The sequence below is a fragment of the Pagrus major genome, chromosome 5 (assembly GCF_040436345.1).
Source record: "Pagrus major chromosome 5, Pma_NU_1.0".
NCBI lineage: Eukaryota > Metazoa > Chordata > Actinopteri > Spariformes > Sparidae > Pagrus > Pagrus major.
Window position 1 is genome coordinate 10,396,824 of NC_133219.1, and position 14,488 is coordinate 10,411,311.

Below are 14,488 nucleotides of genomic sequence, written 5' to 3' on the forward strand. Positions count from 1 at the left end.
CTTGTCTCAGTGCCTCTCTCCACTCCTAGCTAACATTAGTTTTATAAATTTCAGCACAACACAGAAGTTCCACAGAACCCCTTTAAAATGTGTTTACCTTTCTTGAGGAGTACTAGCGAATATGTGAAAAAATAGCATATAACGATGTTGATGACGGTTCTCAGTCATCCACGTCTTGGTAATTCTAAGTGCTGTATCGTAGGCAACTTGTTTCAGTTTCTTTAACACGTTTCACCTCTCATCCAAGAGGCTTCTTTAGTTCTAACTAACTGGAGGGGAGTTGCAGGCTTTTAAACTCTGCGTGGGAGTGTCCTTACAGAATCGTTAAGGACACATGTCAGCTCTGAATTTCAGAGTCGTTAGGGCCACTTGTGGGTCGTAGACCCAACCAGCCTTCATGTGGGTTGCTAGGGCTAGGTGAGCCCAGGTGTGAATGGTTGTTAAGCTGTTTGGGGAGGGAACTCAGTACTGCATTGTAGGTGGGGGATTAGTAATGTCTTAGGCCACCTCCTCTGTTCAAAGACGGTCATTACAGTTTGACATAGATGGATTTTACTCCTCTTTCAAACCATCCGTCTTCTCTGGCCAAGATATTTACATTGTTGTCCTCAAAGGAATGATTTTTCTCCTTCAGATGTCAGTGGACAGCAGAGTCTTGACTTGAGGAGTTGACCCCGCTGTGCTGTGCCATTCGTTTATGGAGAGGTTGTTTTGTTTCCTTAATGTACAAATCTGTGCAGTCCTGGCTGCATTGAAAAAGCATAAACTACATTACTCTGCTTATGCTTGGGTGTTTTGTCCTTAGTATGGACAAGTATCTGCCTCAGCGTGTTGGTAGGTTTGAAATAAACTGGGATTAAAGATCTTCCTGAGTTTCTCAGATATTCCCATGACATAAGGAATGACGACGTTGTTACGTTTTCTATTTCTTCCTCTCTGTCTCTCCGGATCTTTTAGAGGTTTTGACAAAGGTTCAGTTTGGGTAGCCACAGTTTTAAAGTGCTCCCCTGATGTGCTTCTGTTCCTTCTCCTTCCCCTCTGTCTTTGTGGGCACAGTCTTAGTCTGATGGTTTAGGGTTCTGATGACCCCCAGCTTGTGCTGCAGTGGCTGACGAGAGTCGAACAGCAAGTACTGATCTGTGTGTTTAGGTTTTCTGTACATCTCAATGTTCTTCTTCAATGTGTACTGCACAGTCCAAGGAGGGCAAACTGTCTCCACTGACATCTTCCCACGTGAACTTGATGTTATTGTTCACAGCCTTTATATGTTATGTGAAAGCTTCCACTTCCCTTGTTCTGATTTTGACCCAGGTGTCGCCCACATACCTGAACCAGTGGCTTGGAGCAGTTCCTGTGAAGGTAATCAAGGCTCTGCTCTCAATTTCTTCCATGTGTAGGTTGGCCACTATTGGGGACACCGGTGAGCCCATGGCACAGCCGTGCTTCTGTCTGTAGAAACCTTCACTGTACTGGAAGTAGGTGGTCGTCAGACAGAGGTCAAGTAAGGCACAAATGTGGTCTGGGGTGAAGTTGGTTCTGCTGGACAGAGTGCTGTCCTGTCGCAGGCATTTTTTCACCATCGTAACCGCTTCTTGAGTGGGAATGCATGTAGAAAGTGATGTGACATCATAAGAAACCATTGTTTCGTCTGAGTCCAGTGTTTTCTATCTCACCTTGTTGGCGAAATCCTTTGAGTTTTTGATGTGGTGTTGAGTGTTACCGACCAAATGAGCTAGGATACTGGCTAAGTGCTTGGATATGTTATAGGTAACTGAGTTAATGCGGTTGATGGTGGGTCTTAGTGGTGCTCCTTCCTTGTGTATCTTGGGGAGTCCACAGATGCATGGGATGGCTCCACTGGGGTACAGTCTGTAATACAATGGTCTATCAATGGCTTTGTCCTTTTCCGGTTTTTGCAGATATTCTATAACCTTCTTTTTGTAGCCACTGGTAGGATCTCACGTCAGTGTCTCATAGGTGTTAGTATCACTAAGCAGATCAGTGACTTTGGTGTGGTAGTCCACTGTGTTTAGCACTACAGTGCATCTGCCTTTGTCTGCCGGCAAAATGGTGATGTTCCGGTCTTTTTTGCGTGATGCAAGGGCCTTCCTTTCCTCAGTAGTGAGGTCGGAGGGGGGTGCTTTTGCATTAGCAAGGGCGGCTGATACCTTCAACCGTAGTTGTTCTACCTCTGTGTCTGCCAACTACAACAACTTGCTGTGATGAGATCTACTACCAGTACCTGTTCTGGAGCAAAGTTCAGTCCTTTGGCAAGGACAGCCTTCTCCGGTTGGGTGAGCTGTCTGTTTTTTCACCCACTTCTCTTGTATGTCACATTTACTGTGTTGTTGATGTCCTTATTTCTCCAGGTGAGAGCTTCTGTTCTATACAAGTTGCTTTGACGTGCCTGTAATGTTTGGAATTGTCGTGTCTGCCATTCCTTAAGTTTATAGTGTTGTGATGCTTGTGCCTTCTCAACAAACTTGGAGACATTTTCCAGGACATTGCTTGGTAACAGTGATGCTCAAATGTCTGGTAAGTCTAAGTGAGTGCATCGATGGTGAAATTAATCTGTCGCACGCTTTCATTGAGTAGCTGGTTTTGAGCCCTCTGAAGGATCCTTGTGGCCCTGTAGTATATAAAGCCCTTTGTGGCTCCAGAGGAAGCTGCATGTAATCTGATAAGTTGCCTGCAGTGATGTCACTCAGTTGCTGAGTATAATGGGTAATGTAGGCACCAGGTTTTGAAAAGGTGATAAAAACAGTGATATCTCTGGTTCTACTGTTTCCATTTTCGTCATTTGTTTTTAACCTGTCCATTATGACTCCAACAGTTTTAGACCACTGGACTGCCTATATTACTCACAATGCAACTTAGCCACTGAGTGACATCACAGAAGGCAATTTATCGCATTAAATGCAGCAACCTCTGCAGCCACAAAAGGCTTTATACTACTTTTACACATGTGCAGTAGTACTCCCCAAGACCTGCAAAGCACTTTGATGTGTGAAATTGGTGGACTAACACTTTAAGTTTTGTGTATCTCATTGAGACTGAAAGACCTTGGAGGAAATAAAACAAAGAAACTCTTTTCACAGCACATTGTGGTCATGTTTTCATGTTTTTTTTTTTAATCATGTTTTACTGTGTGGCTTTTTATCTCTTGACCCAAAATAGCATAAAGCAACTAAGCTCAATGGTCAAAACCATGGTAGTAGATCGTAGAGGACTAATTTTGAATTGGTGCACACCCATTTTATGTATGCACCAAAGCACATACACACACACAGAGGTTTGTGGTAGAGCAAAGTAGACCCATTGAGTGTGTGTGTTTAGGGAGCTGACCTTGAGCAGCTGTGTTTTTATAGGTGTGTGTATGCACATGAATTCATGTGCGTGCGTCTCATGCCTCGCAGGCCAAAGAGTTCTCTGTCTGCTCTCCAGACTGGTTCACACCAGATGTTGAGGAAGGAAATTCAAGAGGCGTCTTGAAAGTGGCCCTGTCGTGATGGAAAGCAGCTGCAGGTTTGCAGCAGTAGACGCTCTTTGACTGAAGTGTGAATGGCAGAAAAGAGAGGCCTGCTGGAATGCAGCTAAATGTGCTTCATGTGGGTGGCACTGCTGAGATCTTGTGTATGGGGGAGTTAGCATGAACATTAGTAGGAGATGCAGGAACAGCAAAAATGTCATTGGGAGTATTTTTTATCTACATGTGCTCTTACTATATCACCTGAAGATTTAGTCTTAAACTACACAGAAAACATCTTGCTATTTGAGAAAACGCTACTTCAAGATCACAATTGCATACAATTTTGAAAATGTGCTCTAATTTGAATATGGTGCAGGAATACAAAAAAGAGTGCTTAGCATCTGGTGTTGTAAAAAGTATTTTATCGCTTAGTTTTTCATTCAGAGCTTCAGACTACACCAAACAAATCTGAGATGTTTCCTTGGTTTCGGCATTCCCTCAACTTGAAACAATAACATCTATTACAGTGTAAATTTGTTGACAACGTTTGAGCTTGCTTCAATTGCTCATACTCTTCAAAGTGCTGACAGTCCCCCAATGCTGCGTCACAGCGGATCACAGTGAAACTCAGAAACCTGCAGGCTCTCAACTCATCGTTTATTCTGGGAATATATCAGTCATTCCCAAAATACCTGTTAAAAGCTCTTGATATCATTCTCCTCTGCTTCACAGAAGCACATGGACAGTCTATTGCTGTATCACTGCAACTGCTCACGTAATCAAATGTTGATGCAGTGTTGTGGTTGTTTGAATGTGAAACAGACTAAAGGGGAGTGGGTGTTTATTTGCCAACAGCTGGCTCAGCAAGTAAGCCTCAGCCTGAGGTTCAACCCAAAACACCCATGAACTTTACTTCTCCACCCTGACCTTAAACAACTGGGCATGCTATTCAGGAAACATTTGAGATACCTACTCATTAACACGCATGCCCAGTATGCTGGGAAAGTGTCCAGAGAGGCTCAAAATGGTGAAGATTTAATTTTAACAGTGGCTCTGTTAACACCAGTTAGATTTAATCATTTTCCATTTCAGCTGTGACGCAGAAGTTCACACAGGGCTCTTCTGTTTTTGTTCTTACTTATTTTTATTTAAACAACCTCACATGTCCTGTCAGGAAAAATGTTAAACCTCTCCTCCTTCTCCACGCAGAGTGGCCTACTAACCCAGCTATCAGCCATCCCCATGTGACCCGCTTCTTGCAACTGGCTGTCCCGTGTGCTTCAGCACACAAACACGCATAATCAGAGAGGCTGTGGCACGTGAGGAGAGTGACAATGTAAAATTTGGCATTGAATGGACCTGAAATAAATACAGTTTCCAGTCACCTTACTCAAGTTAAAGCAGGCATACTTGTATAGATAAATGTCTACTTTGAAATATTTACGCTGCCCTTGCTGATGTTGCTAGAATTGTGTGAATTGGTCAGCTGTGAATGAAAAGATGTGGTGTGATTGATAGTGATGAGGACTGAAGTTGCTTGATGGGAAGGCATTGCTTCAGTGAGAAAATTATGAAAAGAGTAAGGGTGGAATCTCATATTTCTCTTTCTCCTTTTCATTTTGCTTTATCTCTTTCTGAACAAAGGCATAAGAGGAAACACCCAGGGTGCAGGCTGAGGCTGGAACCAGCTAGATCAGACCGGTAGCTGTTAGAGAGAAGGGGGAGGTGAAGGAGAAGAGGTGGGGGGGTGGGGGGATGAGATGAAGTGGAGCAGAGGGTGGAGAGGGACTTGCGGGTATAGAAAAGGATGGGAGGCTGCAGGAGGGGAGAGGTGGAGGTTAAGCGTTTTGGACACGAGTGTAGATGGATAGTCTGGCAGGCAGACAGCTAAGGCCCCATTCCCTCAGTGATGTAATGCATCAGGCAGATGCTATTTTTAGCCACACTGGTACTCCTAGCCACGTTAGCGTCAGCACGCAGGGGCTATCGATCAGCTGCAAAACTCATTGGGAGGATGAGAGCTGCAACCAGCAGCAGCAGCACAAAGTGGCTGCACCAGAATATTACATTTCCTGAGTGCAGTTTGTTTTTGCAGCATTTTTCTGATCTCCTTTGTAAGCCCTTATAAGTAAATAGTGATCTAGCTATTGTATGCAGATGGCTTTAAATTGTTTTGTACTGTATGGTGTTGTGATTTAGTTTATGCTAATGCTTCTTATTTGTGTCAGTCCTGTTGATTACGCCATTTGGCATTAAGCCAGTCATCTTCTTTATCGCTTACTACTGCAGGCAAAAGGTTGGAAAACAAGCGTTTTTTTTTCCTTTCAGACCTGCTTAACATATCAAAGTGAGGTTAAATCCTGTCTAAAGATAAGTAGAATCACTCCCAAGGCAGCAGTCGATCTGGAACAAAAACAACAACAATGAACTGACAGTCTCTGGGGTGCTTCGAGGCCACGAAACAAAAGCATGCTCACTGATTGGCCATTTAGCCAAGAGATGGACTAATAGTTCTGGCTTAAGATCTTAGGCCTGTTGACAAGGCCACAAAAATTCAGTAGAAGAATAGGTGCTTTGTTTTCTACTTTTTATATGTATTCTCCTGCCCTATCTATGTATATCTAACTCTATTTGCTCTCTGACAATATACTGGGTGTTGCGGACTAAATCACATGTGCTTGAGACAGTATCTTGACTTGTTATCTTTGTACAATGGGGTGATAAATTAGAAGCATTCAGGCATTATGTGTGAGAGCTTTGGTGGTTCCTGTTTTACCAGACACGAGAGTGTGCACAGAACACACGCTACACTGACATGATTTGTATTTAGAGTCCTGCAGCACCTCCCAGTCTCTGCTTGTAATAAGTCAGTAGCCCGAGGGTCCGGACAGGTCGACTCCTCGTGTATTGCAAAAAGATAGAAGAAGGCTCGGGGACAAAGGAGCAGTAGATAGATAGGGATTTGATAAACTCCACGTCTGCACCTGTCACCTCCCCACCCTACTAACCCATCCCTGACAGTGCTGACATGTACCTGTCTTATTTTCACAACGGACTGAACAATGGCCATAGTTGTATCCGTGGCCTCCATACCCATTTAGCTAATCTCAGCTAATAAGCCTCCACAAAGGCCATATCTATATCAAGGCCAGCCCTTTAACAGTTTGCTGCTGACTTGCTGAGTCGCTGTACTTGGTTGTCAAGGTGTAGGAGCTTCACCATCAAAGAACAAATAGATATAGTTTGATTCGTCCAAGGACACCCCTCCGTCCTTGCAGGGGACTCTATAGTCAAAGGCTGTTACCTAATAGTTCCGTCACAGTTAATATGTTAAGCTATAAGTTCTGTCATGAAACCTGATTGACTCCAGTTTACCCATATTCAACCTCCCCCTCTTTTGTTTTACTCTAAGGTTAGTGCTATGTGCTTCGTGACACTTAGCAGTTTGTTTGTCCTGAGTGTAATTACCTCTAGGGAGGGAGGAAAACTCCCTTATCTCAGTCACACCCTATTTCTCACGCTAGTTTCAGGACAGAGGTTGTCTTCAGTGGTGTGGTAAACGGGTTCATGCCAGGCTAAGATTACAAGAAATTTGGGATTATTGGTTTAGGCCCTTATTTGGTACTGATGTTAATTTCTCATAAGCAAAGGCCACGCTGCTTCTGCTGCAGCGGAAATGTTAGATGATGATTTCAGAGCTTATCTGGAGTTTTTAACCCCAAAATTCCATAATTTATTACCATTTTCTTTTAGCCTCATAGCCTAGTACAGCTTAACATGAACATTAAAATGACAATATAAATAATCAAAAATAATAAACACTCCAGAGGAAGATCAGTTTCTGTAACCCATATAGAAACACTGATCTTTTTAAATGGAGTTTCATGCCCTGCCCTGCTTTTTTAACCAGATGTCAAAAGGTGTGATACATCAGCCAGACCTTAGTGAGCAGTGACAATAGAGTATTATGTAGCAGGCACAAAAGCAATAAAAATGTCCTGTCAGAGTGTGCTTGTGTGTGTACCTGTTTACCTGTGTGTATTTCAGGGCCTGTTGAAAAGGCAGATGACAGTCAGACAAGCGCTGATAAATAAAATCTTTATGTAACTATCACCTGTTGATTCATCCAAACTGGTACACCTGGTTTCTATCTTTGAGGTGAGCCAGATAATTCCTAGCCCAGCTCCATAGGGGACTCAAACACACAGACATATGCACATGTGTGGGGTGTCCACCTGTTAGAGAGTCCATTCACACCACTGCACAGAAACACACTGACTTTCTTCTAAGCCCTTTGCTCTCCTTTCCATAGAAGGACATTTCTCTCTATACCTGTTATGTCATCGTTTCAGCACAGGTCAGTGGTTTTAGTGGTTCAATAGCTATCCCTGAGGCTATTACGGTTTGTCACGAAAAGGCTATAGTAAATTGCGGGTGACTGCTCAGAGCCATGCCATGTTAAGATTTAGACTGTTGTTACATGTGCTGTAGATACGTCCAGATTTTAAAGCCCCTAACATACACGCTTAGAATGTATCCCACTCCAGTGACATGTGCCCTTGGTGCACACAGCCACAAAATACCTAAAGTAGGCTATCACTCCCTTGCATGCCACACTTGATGGTGCCCTTCGATTTTCCCAAATTAGAGCCTTTGGTGTAAAACAAACATGCGTGTGTGTACTGCATGTTTGCTTATGATAATGTGTCTAGCATCCTGCACTTGATTTAGCACTTCTCACTTGGTAGTTTCCCCATTGTTATGAGAGGATGGATGTCTGTCATACTGCGCCTATGGCCAAATGGCGCTAACTCGCTGCCAAAAACACACAACCGCCCCGCATAATCTTTGTTCCCATAAGGTACCTGAACAGCCGCTTCACTCGGGCACATATCCAGGCAGTCCGGGAACAAGTTTCCTTCCTGTGCCATCCCTCCCACACACACCCTGCAGGGCTTGGATGGGAAAGTGACTCATGATTCTTGTTTTTTTTAGAAAAGCCCTGACTTTTCCCCTTAGTCAACAGGAGGATGCAGACAGGGTTAGTAAGAGTTGGAAAAAACAGGATTGCTTATTTAGGGTTTTCCTGTTGGGTTTTCAGAATGCAAGCAAATAAGACAGGGGAAAAACCCTACAAGGAGGGAGAGAAAAAGACTGAAAATACACTTACGCCTGTGGAGAAGAGAAAAGTGAGGAGCGACTAAGTTGACATCACCCCACTCAAACAGGACAGATTAGTGGTGCCATCTGAACGGCATGTCACTTAATATCATTCTTTATCAGGAGTAACCTCAACACAAAACAAGGCCAACAAATACAAGCGGAGAGCACGTGTGGAGAGCAGGTCATGTCACAGCTCACCATGCCTATTTACCTGGTTGCTATAGAGACTGTCTTGCTAAGCAAATTAGCCGAAACCATCTGGTGGCACTGAGAGTATACGTTAGCTTGTTTTGGAGAGATATAAAGAGCTCAGCTGGTCTGTCTTCAGAATCATTGGTTTGGCTTTGTTGAGTCAAATCAAACAACTGTTGAGGTAACAGAGATAATTACTGTATGTGTAGGGTAAAGAGCCTCTTTTTTTGACAAGAATCGCAACAAAATATAGTCAGTGTTAAGCAGAAACCTTCGTTTTAACCCGAAGATTTGTGTGCTTCTGTATGACAAATGAGTGTAATGAATATAATGTAAGTAACATTTGACATCAAGTTATCCTTCGGCCCACATCCCTCGGCTCCTTCTCTCTCTCATTCACCCTCTTTCTGGTCCGCGGAACTGGCAGCGGGCCGACAGGCAGCAGGTTATGTAACAATCGTCCGGCTGCACCGGCACCACACTCTGTCAGTGCCAGAGGTTAATGAAGCTCTCTGATGGACGGCAGAGCAGCAGTATTTTCTGCTGCCCTCATGGGTTTTCCACACAGTCCTGCCTCCAGTGTTACAAATTGAATTTTGGCCCAGATGCGTTCCCGCCTACTAAACTCTCTCTCCCTTTCCCTCCTGCTATCTCTCTCTCTCTCTCTCTCTCTCTCTCCCTCTCTTTCTCTCTCTCTCTCTCTCTCACACACACTCACACACACCTACACGCACACATACATACACACTTACCGCAAGCTGTTTTCTGCAGTGATTCTGCAATGCCCTTTATTCTGTTATTTCGGACAAGTGTTGCACCCACACGTTTGTACAAGTCTTTGTGCATGTGGGACGATGCGAAAGGAACATATTTGTCAGTGTTGTTTTCTGTTGTTGTTTTTATTTTTGCTCATGCCTGCATAGCTTGCTGCATGGTGATGTAACAGGTCTGCAGGGTAGGATGTCTCTGTGGGAGGGGGGCTATCTGAGTCCTGTCTCCTTTAAAAATGTATAGACTTTAAAACAAGCCTCATGCGCAATATGACCCGCTGACACTGCAAGTACAACTGCACCTGTGTGTGTAGTAGTGTGCCAGGTAGTCATACAGAATGTCGTCATGTTCCCTAAAAATATGTGTACGTGCACATACGGCTATTCCCATAACAACATGCTTCCTTATTTACACACAATGGTAACTGATTTTGATTGTGTCTTTTATCTCTGTTTCTCTGCAGATCTGTTTCCTGGTGTCAGCTTTCCGTGGCCGAATGTTTTCAGAGGACAGCTGTGCTGCTCTGGCACTCTTCTCTCACTATTTCCACCTCAGTCAGTTCTTTTGGATGCTCATACAGGTAACACCAGGTTAACAAAGCAACACTAGACACACTTGACTGAACATAACTTAAAGGATAAGTTCACCCAAAAATTTAAATGCAGTCATTATCTACTGACCCCCATGCTGATGCTACACAACTAAAGTAGATAGGGAATTGTTTCAAAACCTTAAAAAACAACCAAAAAACAACCCAGGTCTCCAGAAGCCCTTGGATCCCAAATTGATTTGTTAAGAGGTTATTTACACCCTTTTGTGAAACCAAATCTTTTACTACTATAGCTGCTAAGCTAAAACCAAGAGCACACTCTCCATGTGAAGTGGGAGCACGAGCTCGACTGCACATCAAGGGTATAAATAACGTCTTTTCAAGTAAATTGTGGAGTCTCAGGGGTTCCGGAGACTTGGATTTCGATGAACAAGCTGTATGGAGCCATTTAATCCTTCTATGTTTTGGTTGTTATTTTTTATTCTAAGTCCCCATCTACTTCAGTTGTTTAGGAGCATGCTGCAACCCTGTTTTTTTGTAAAGCTTCAGAAATGTCGTGTGAAGTACAAAACATTACCCGACTTTCCATCAGCATGGAGATGAGTAGATAATGACTGAATTTTCTTTTTTAGCATTGTAGCATTAAAGCTCCATATTTGGATACAAACATTAATAATACATTGGATTTCTAGTAATTTTGCTGTAATTCACCATAGTTCACCATGTGTTATCAGTAAAACTGTCTGTCTAACAATGATGTTTATTCACTAGGCCTTCAATCAGACAGTGGGGAGTGGGGGTGTTGAGCTGTAATTCAATAGGGTCAATAAAGTCAGTCTGTTGGTCAAACATATATAGTGCAGTAGCGGATGAAATGTGTCCTAACATATTATTATACTTTATATTTAAATATAATCCTTTTCGCATTTAATTCTTCACTGGAGTTTCTTGCAGTTAAGCTGGAAATCGCTTTTTTATTACTTCAGATATGATTATTTCTTATTGAGTGGCATCTGTAAGTAAAATCTCCTTTCCTTCTCTTGCCCATTTTCCTCATGACTTGGTATAAACAGGGTTCCCATTCTTTCTTTTGTCCCTTACATGAAGCATGTGTTTTTTACGTAATAACTAGTGAAACCTCCACCATGCGGGCTCAGCCAAGTTTTAATTAGTGGGTGAGATGAAGGTACCAGAATGCTGCTTGACATGATCTTTGACCCTAGACTGGTACCACTTAGTAGCACCTCACCCCAGCAGCTCCTAGCCCCCTCCTTCTTGACCGTCTGCCCTCTACTTCTTTTTCTCTTTTTTGTTACCGCCAAGAAGACCTGCTGATATAGCTCAGGAATGTGTTGAACATGGCCCAGTGTACTTTATCAGCTCCTCCAGAGAGGAACACTGGCCAAGGATAACCTGTACATCCTGCCCTGTAGTGAAAAGAAAATGTACCTAATTAAAATAAATCCTTGTTCGTGTGTTTATTTGCCAAGGACTTTTTCCACTGACCTTAACTAGCACAACAACTTTTATATACAGGTTTTTTTGTTGCTTTATTTATTCTTACTGTTGGTAGCATGACTGCAAACCAATTTATATTCACTGGGTTGTGGCTGACTGTGTTACGAAAATTGTAGTGAAAGCTCAGGCCCAAATAATATTTAACTGTTTAAGCTGGGAAATGTGATCCATTGTCGTCATAGCTCAAAATCTCTTAAAGCTGTTGTCCAACCATGAATCAGATAACACGAATGTATACAAGTCATGTAGTCTGGGTTAAAATGAGGTCAAACACATAAACATGGTGTCCCGACAAGACCTGTCCCTGTATGAACCTTCTCATCTCCCCCCTTTTTCCTCTTGTTATCCCCCTCTTGCGTAACTGACTTTGTTTCCATCACTCAGTTTTTTAAAATGTCTGACGTTTGTAAGTGAACATAATCATTGTTTATGTAGTGGATATAATCTCTCCTGGCACATACGTTATTATTGGTGGAGCATTATAAGATTAGCCCCTTTGAATTAGCTAATGTAGAGTGACCAGAACAGGGTTATACTGGGATCCAGCAGTGCTCTACGTGCCGGGTGTATGCCTTTTTTCATATCAGACTGTTTACCAGATGACCTCTGAGATACCTAAGGGATAAAGGTTCAGGCCGAAGGCTTTCATGTGTGTTAGAATTTGAAATGACGAGAATTGGCAGTGATGTGATGTGTTTTGACGTAAAAAGCCGGTTTAGACACATGATAGTAGTTAGTGTGGTAGTACGGCTGATATGATTTAGTGGAGGAAACATAAACTATGATTCACCCCAGAAGGAATTCAAGTCAAAGGAAAAATGTAGTGTTGAGTAAATATTAACTTTGGATTTTCTGTTTTTTATTCATACACATACTCACTCACTGTTTTACTTTTTCTTAAATCGCCCTTGGTCTTTAACACCCCTGCCAAAAAAGTCTCTTCTTCTTTATTGTCAGCAACGATAATAGCTGACAATGAAAATATTGCTGCCACTCTGGCTCTCATTGATGTGTGGCACTAAAGCCGACGTCTCAGTATCGACCCCATTGATGTCTCACCGCTCATTTTTCCCTCCCTATCAGGTAGCTGCTTTCAGCTAAGTGGTTAATATGTGTGGGCGCCAGCAACCCATCTCAGACCATGGAGAAGACTTTAAATCAATAAATGCAGTGTGGGTGTGTCTATGTGAGGATGTGCACGTCCAATAGTTGGTCAGAGGAATATGCCCTGACATAATGCCAGTAAACAGCCAATAATTTAATCACTAAAACCAGTTTTTTCTTGAGTGCAGAGGCTCGCACAGGCAACCTCAGCTTGAGAAGCTGCATAATATTACATAACAATACTGTACAGCTCTTTCAGCCAGGAAAGACTTGCTAAAGCCTTGGCACTGGCCTGCAGTTTATTTCTACCCTGTTTCACTGTAGCAAGCGAGACAAACAGCCAGCGAAAGTGGCAATTTCACAGCTTTGTTTTAAGATGATACCTGCCAGTATTTTGCTGTTGGACAAATAAATTCGATTGTGATTGTGGATGAGTAGCCAGTCAGTCAGCCAGGCATGAGTTACCCAACAATACTGCTTTAATCACACTTAAATGATCAGTTAACCCTACATTTAAAAGAAACACCTTTAGTCGTATCCAGTAGTGCAGATTCCATTAGTAATATTTGCTAAGCTTACCCCTACTAATGCAATCTGAATATCTCACAGAACACATTCAACTGTTTCCATGGAAGTGTTTCTCCAATAAAAAGTAGTTCCAATGAAAACTATTAAGATCTTTGGATTAACTCAAGACGTTGTTTTTGGAAAGACGCATTTCTGTTGATTTTTACCCCTGCCAAGGAGGTCACATATTCACCCATGTCCATTGGTTGGTTGGTTGGTCGTTTGGTGGGTTTGTTGGTTGGTGCAATAGATCTGGATCTAGCAGATTTAATTATAGGCTTGAATGAATTAAAGGGGACCATTGGGCCTTAGCGGAGGTATGCCCTCTTCTTAGTGCCATTCTAGTTTATAATGTTATTTTTCAATGCTCTGAGGACCATCAACGAATTATGTACAATCCTATTCTATTGGTATCGAAGAGAAACCTCACATACCTCAAAATCTGGACAGTTGAAACTTAAACCATTTGCGTGGCTAGATACATCTAGATGTAAAAGAATATAGTTTTTGTCATTTGGTGAAACTGACCTTTTTAGATAGTTTGCTCAGCGAAAATACAAAAGCATAACCACTAGACAACTAGTCAGCAGGTGTATTGATCTGTATCCCTGTCCCTGGTTACACATGACTTTATGCTTTGGCTGCAGTATCATTAGTCAGAGAGGGAGGCAGTCCATAATCCCTTAACTGTACCTCAACAGCTCCAGCCCAACATGGAAAAGGTAGCTCTTGAATCCGACCAACATCATTTTGTTGTAGCCCGACTAGAGTGTCTAGTTTTGTGTGCTGCTTGTTTGTCTGCTTGTTTTGTGTATTTGCAGCAATGTTTGTTGTGTAAGTGGTTATTCAATGTGGTGATGGTCATGAGAGGTCAGCATCCCATAACCTCCTGTCAGTAGTTGCATTGCAGTGCCCTCTGTGCAAATTTCCTGCATAAGTGTTCGCAGACAGATGGACAGTTACAAACATCATCAGCTGTTAATCATAATAGCTGTTGCACTATTTCATAACATTCAACAGAAGAAAGAGCTTTGATTGATTTGTTGATAATGCCTAAATCTTATTTTTTTCTTATTAAAGTTCATTATTAATGGCTGTAAAAAGTTTGGTCTTTATGAGGTTAGATGAAGTGAAGGTCTTCAATTTTCAAACCC

At 42.4% G+C, this 14,488-nt stretch overlaps 1 protein-coding gene across 1 annotated transcript in view; it reads left to right on the forward strand.

Annotated features, from left to right (window-relative positions):
• adgrv1 (adhesion G protein-coupled receptor V1) overlaps nt 1–14,488 on the forward strand; it is a 110,587-nt gene that overhangs the window by 66,195 nt on the left and 29,904 nt on the right. The window contains exon 89 of the mRNA XM_073465312.1: nt 10,059–10,175. Within this exon, the coding sequence (XP_073321413.1) occupies nt 10,059–10,175 (117 nt within the window). The remainder of the gene's footprint in view (nt 1–10,058; nt 10,176–14,488) is intronic.